Genomic DNA, 6,353 nt, shown 5'->3' on the forward strand with positions numbered 1-6,353 from the left:
CTAGCTGCGAAATTGCAACAGCCAGAGTTTAAGTAGGGGCGTGCCCTCCTGTTTCTTTGAAACAAACAGCCTGAGTTGAAGGTATAGACCCGGCCAAGACAGATGTATGAGTTTCTTCATGACTTCAGGAAAAGGGAAATTCAGGTCTCTGCCTTCAGTTTACAAGTGAAGACAGAGAGAATTCCTTCCTGGATAATGGCATTGGCTAAGCTCGGTCCAAACAAACACAGACGGACTAAAGCTAAAAGGTGAAGAAGATTAAGAGTGGTTTTGTAACCGTTGCATCTTTCAGATGACTCCTTGGCTTCACACTCTTGGCTGGAACCAGAGACGAGCACTTGCAGAAATATTATTTTTATTGACATCTTTTATGTGATGATTAGTGAATCGAGAAGTAGATTGATTCCTTTCAACAGTTGCATCTATCTACCATCAACATCACATGATAGAATTACCCACAATATTCACTTAATTTTAGACCTGGATATCAACCACATTCCCCACCAGGCCATTCTGCTCGGCCGTTCCTGCTGAGCCAGATGTTTCCAAATACGTCGTGAAACTTTGGAGCTTCAATGCCCAAACTCCTGAAGAATTGGGTGATCATGGATTCATGGCTGTCTCTCATTCTTCGAACCTTCGCCTAGGAATCCGCTGTGTTCCTTCGTAATCTCCACTGGCTTAGCAATTTCATTGCCAGCTCTATGAATGAGCATCTCATGGTTTCAGACTTTCAGTCAGGCTTCTTCTGTCGACCACGATTGCTTGGAACGTGAATATTTGGACATGTAAATGGATCATTTTCTTGGTTTAGCAGCAGCAACGAGGCACCTGAGACCTGAGCTGCAAGAAATCCTCACCCCTGCAGCTCAACCTGCTTAGTTCAGAAAGATCTTGGGGTCTCCGGTCAACCACGACGGCCGCTTTGCTAATCTGCAGAAACCCGCCGGACGGCGCGATGGGAGGACCCATCTCGTTCTGTACGTCGGCACGCCCAAGTTGGGCAGACGAGCGCGCGCGGCGGATTGGATCGTCGACATGGGAGCCGGCGAAGCGAATGACGGGGTTCCTTGCCGGCTTGCCGCACAGCACCCACTGAATCTCCGGCATCTCCTGCGGGACGGGGACGAATTGTGAAGAGATGATTCTAGAGTTTGAGGCGGAAGGGTTGGGCTGCGCATTGCGCTAGCACTGTACGGGAGGTGCGCGGCTGCCGGCGCCGGCGGATCGCCATCAATAATCCAAGCTGAGGGAGGGGAAAGAGGGCTTTTACGTAAACTACCAGGGGTGTTTTATACAAAATATTGGATCGTTTCGCGATCCAAAATGGGGGTTTTATGTAAACTTCTGGTCCTGATATTTTCACACGAGCCTCTAATTTGGATCGTGACTATTAATCGTATCCAAAATAGGGAGGTTTGTGTAAAATACTGGACCACTATTTTTCATAAAACCCCCTAATTTAGGTCGCGACTAAATCGCGATCCAAATTAGGATCTAATCTGTAAAATTTTGTCAGCCATATTGCGGCGGTGGTTGCCGGTGACCCGACGCCAACCCCGTCGTCAATTCATCATCTATCCAGCGTCACCATCCCCGTCAGACGTGCGACGGGGCAAATTCACCGCATTGGCCTACCTCATTAGCGCAAGGTCCTTGTCATCCTCCTTGTACCAGTAGGGTGTTAAAGGACCTTCTAATTTAACATAGCAAATTTAAGGATCGGGTTTAATAAGGATCAGGTTATAATATTATATGATGAGGTCATAATATTATATGATTTTGAACTGTATACTGAGTTGGATGGTGAATAAAGCATGAGGGCGTAATCCGTTACCACCCCTAGGTACTATGCGGCGGAGAGATTGTACGCTCATCCAGGAGGAGGTCGCCTGCGAGATTGTAACTCCAAGTATATTCCATCGGCAGCTCCAAGTATGGCATTCACATTCACATAATGTTTGTGGAGCTAGAACTGCAAATAGTAAGTGAACGAAATTGGGGCCACGGACAACTCCAAGAGACAGGCAAGGATTTCTACCGTCTCATTTCTAGTGAAAACATGAGTTCTAAAGCAAAATCCACATGGGTTTCTCAATATTTATTTGTCAGATCAGGTACTGTAGGATTCTGGATTGTAGATTTGAGCAGCCATACAATTGATAACAGCATCAGGAGAGAGCGGCCAACAGGTTAAGCTTTTAGGAACAATCACAAAATTGGTGAATATCAGGGTGTGAAGCAATCATAAATCAACCAAGGAGATTCAAATATCAAACTGCAGTCAATTGCAAAGGAAAGACGAGGGTTTATTATAGAAAGTGGGAGCCTGGACCAGAAATATAGGTGTCTCTTCCGATGATAAGAGCTGGCACAGAAAAGAATTTGGTACTGACACAAAAATACGGACCTGGATCGGGTGCAGTGTTATAGGGTGCGTTTGATATCATGGGCTAATTTAGCCCTGTCACATCGGATATTCGGATACTAGTTAGGACGACTAAATATGAGCTAATTACAAAACTAATAGCAGAACTTCTAGGTTAAATCGCGAGACGAATTTATTAAACCTAACTAATTTATCATTAGTGAATGATTACTGTAGCATCATATTGTCAAATCATGGACTAATTAGGCTTAATAGATTCGTCTCGCGATTTAGCTTAGGGGTTGTACAGTTAATTTTGTAATTAGTCTATATTTAATACTCCTAATTAGTGTCAAATATCCGATGTGACAGGGGCAAAAGTTTAACGCTAGTCTTCCAAACACCCCCCTAAGCAGTATCACCAACATCTGCCGTCCAACAACCACTCAACGCTCCGGATTGAATGTCCTTCTCAAGACTCTTCTTCCTCCTCCATCCACAGCATCCATCCTATGGCGATTTGGCTCACTCAGTCCATACACAGCACCAAAACGAAATCACTCTAAGAAGCCATGGGTAAGAGAGAGGATGTATGAGCAGCTTGGCTAAAACTCTCTACTCCACGTACAGATTCTCCTCCTTCTCCCCTCCATGAACCAATTCTTCTTTGTTTCTCTATTGACTTAAATCAGAAAACAAGAAACAAAAAAAAAAACAAAGAAACGTTACAAGAACAAGAACACCGTCCCCTGTTACATGCATTCATTTCATTGGCTGCTCAAATCCATCGGATCACCAAGCCATTCTCATCAGCTTAGCTTCCTCAGAAGTCAAAATGGCATAATTTGGGTGGTCTTGAAGTCGTACCCAGCGAGGTAGCTCTTGGCGCTCATCCTGTAAATCTTAAGCACCTCCAGCACCATCTGCCTCACCGCCGGTGAGCACCAGCTTTGCATCAGCAGCAGCCTCGTCAGCCCGCCCTCCTCCGTCGCCTGGTGGTCTCGGTATCGGTGGCCGACCGACTAGAGCACGGCCTCCGCGCCGTCGCGCCCGGCCTTCAGTCATCTTGCCCACCACGACTGGGACGTCCTCGCACAGTGCGGCACGGCCCTCGGTGCACCCGACCGCGAACTCGAGGATCCAAAGCGTCTTTTGCGAACTCGGTGAACGGAGGAAGAAGAAGAGTCTTGCGAGGGGAAAGAAGCAGAGGTGGGCCAGCTGTTGATCCAGGACGTGCGTTAGTTGTTGGATGGCGGATGCTGGTGCTACTGCTTAAAGTTGCAGTAACAGTTATCACTGCACCCGAAGTTCACCGGTTCTAAGATAAATGCTGCAGATGCCCATGGGGTATATCAATCCGTTGACAAATTAAGGAAATCAGTTTCGTAATCACTCTTTCAAGTAAAACTTTTTAACTTGGCGATGAGACCAAGTTCAATTGAAATTTGAATGATACAAAATGAGCCACACAGATGCTGTTACTCTCTTCGTGGTGTGTATCAGTACGATCAACCTCTCACTTCATCAGCAAAACTACAGATCCTACCAACAAAAGAATCATCAGGCTGAACGGCTGGACCGGAGCGGCCCAGTTGGATCCCGGCGTAGCCGGCGAGTAGTCGCCGGAGCCCGTGCTGGTGCTGAGCACGACGACGACCCAGTCCCCCTCGTTGGCGATCCCGACGCCGGAGAACTGGCTGTCGTTCAGGAACCGGTTGTACTGCGACTTGGTGTAGTTGGTGAGCACGACGCCGGGGACGAGCCCCGGCACGCACGCCGGCATCACCTGGCCGTCCTCGGTCACCGACGCGTTGAGGTGGCAGTGGTCAAGGTACTTGGGGTAGTCCGGGAACTGCTGCTCGGTGCCGATGACGGTGTTGGCGCCCGTCGTGTTGGTGCACTGCTGCCCCTTGAACTGCTTCGCGAGCTGCTCGGCGAGGCACGCCGCGTTCTTGTTCTCCGTCAGTGCCGGGACCTTGAGCGAGGACCTGTAGCTGTTGATGCCCTTGAGAAGCTGAGCATCGTTGCCTGAAAAAGGAGAAATCAGTATAAGAAAACGATACACAATTTCTCAATTTCATGTATGCTGCCACATCTGATCAAAGGATTGCACATATAGCATACATGAAATTTCTAGATTTTTTTTTGTGTGTGTGCATGAGTTCACGAGATCTTGAATTTAATCGTTGATCTCCAAACATTGCGATTGTAGTACTAAAGCAACAGCTTGTTCATTTTTCTATTCAACAGTAGCTGAGGTAAATGCACTTGAAATTGCACCATGTGCCTCCACTCCAGTACACTTGGCACCAACTCAATCAGTAGCATTAGCGAGTGATCCATTTCATAATGCGATGCAACATGTGCAGCAGGTAATATTATATAGAATTCTTGTTTGTTACGCCAATGACACCTCTGAATATCAGATCTTGCACGCACACGCACAAAGGCGAATTATAGCACTAGAATAGTGGATCTACCGATCGCACATTGAAGAAAAAGCATGGGTCAACAACATTTCCAGTGCAGCGGGTGATTCAAAACTGCCAAGCAAGACAGCTTGCGCACAAACAGAGAAATGGAATGGGGAATAAACAAGCTCAGATCCATCGAATTGTATCAACAGAGGGCCCCACATCCGAGCGCGACATCGAAGCCAGCGGCTCTGATTTCTGCAGCAACCTAGTAGCATAACGAGACGGGGGAAAGAAAAAACCAGAAGAGGCCATGAGCTCACCGTCAGATCTGGCGCAGTGCAGGAGGGAGAAGGCGAGGACGAGGAAGCAGAGGAGGGAGATCCTGGAATCCATTTCTGCTCCTGACCAACACGGTGCTGCGGCAACAGCTTAGCCTGCCTCCAATGGAAGGAAGAGTGAGGCAGGGGCGACAGGTATAGGCGGAGGCGCGAGGAGGAAGGAGGCGAGTTGCTGTCACCAACCACCGCCATTCCCTTTACGCTTCCTTCCGGCCAGCCCCCAAAGCGATCATTTCTCATTAGTGTTTTTCTTTTTGCAAATTTATTACACAGGCAAGTAAATGGGAGTAAGTGATTTTGAAGGCCACTTTTAGGGTAGCCCTTTGTGGACAATTGGTGATCTGAATCACTGAATGTGAAAAGGGTTTCATTAGCGCCTCTCCTACTTTCCTTTGGGGCCTCTGAAAAGCTCACTGAAGCTTTGCATTTGCTCCTGGTCACAAACAGCAATAAGATGGGATTGGGAACATGCAGAAAACATCTCTGAATCACTCTCATGAAAGCTCACAGAAGTTCAGAAGAGATCCCTCTAATTTTGTGCCTGCATTTTAAGGACTTTATTTAATGCACACTTCCATCAGTTTCTTTCGGTCTTCCTGGCTACACTTGCTCCTGGTCCTGCACTGCACTGTCGGTGTTGCTCCAACCATAGATAAAGATTGAAACAATTTGTACGTCACACCCTAACTAGAGATACCAAGCCCATTAAATAAACATAAACCATAGAAAAACAAATAAAGAACAGGTAAATGTTTTGGTAGTTCGGCACGGACGTCGGTGCGTTAACTAACGCCGTAGGGACAGCGCACCGTCACGACCATGATGTTATGATGTTGGAACGTCAACCGACTGCTTTGCCTCCCTATACGGCTCCGCACGTGAAAAAAAGTTCGGGCCTGCTAGCGCCGGACATTTTTTTCACACTCCGTTGCAACATCAAAATAAAACATCTACAACATCGAAAACTTAAAGCTGCAACATTAAAAAAAATAACTATGCTGTTTGACTCTGGATAGAAAATTCCAACCATAACATAAGCACTATGTTTCATGCGAAAACAATAAGCACTATGTTTCATGCGAAAACAATAGAAACATATCTCGAGCCGTCCAACTTTTTTAAATTCCGGACATCAGAATCTTAACATTACCCAAAAAGCTTGCCATCTCACAAGACCGACCGTGGAGTTGGTGTGCAATTTGCCTGTTTGATCGAAACTCTTCTCAAAAA

At 46.8% G+C, this 6,353-nt stretch overlaps 1 protein-coding gene across 1 annotated transcript; it reads right to left on the bottom strand.

The window, feature by feature from the left end:
* Positions 1-3,736: 3,736 nt before the first annotated feature.
* LOC101777385 (uncharacterized GPI-anchored protein At3g06035) lies at positions 3,737-5,288 on the bottom strand. The gene is made up of 2 exons (XM_004958454.4): positions 5,106-5,288; positions 3,737-4,396 (listed from the first exon to the last, which is right to left on the bottom strand). The coding sequence occupies exons 1-2, from the start codon at positions 5,176-5,178 to the stop codon at positions 3,885-3,887; spliced, it is 585 nt and encodes a 194-aa protein (XP_004958511.1). The 5' UTR covers positions 5,179-5,288; the 3' UTR covers positions 3,737-3,884.
* Positions 5,289-6,353: the final 1,065 nt, after the last annotated feature.

Source organism: Setaria italica, chromosome II, assembly GCF_000263155.2.
Source record: "Setaria italica strain Yugu1 chromosome II, Setaria_italica_v2.0, whole genome shotgun sequence".
NCBI lineage: Eukaryota > Viridiplantae > Streptophyta > Magnoliopsida > Poales > Poaceae > Setaria > Setaria italica.

Bases quoted from the DNA above. Each gene is read 5' to 3' on its own strand.
- LOC101777385 (XM_004958454.4), bottom strand. From the start codon at position 5,178: ATGGATTCCAGGATCTCCCTCCTCTGCTTCCTCGTCCTCGCCTTCTCC. The intron at 4,397-5,105 runs GTGAGCTCATGG...CTCCTTTTTCAG, and splicing joins GCACTGCGCCAGATCTGACG to GCAACGATGCTCAGCTTCTC.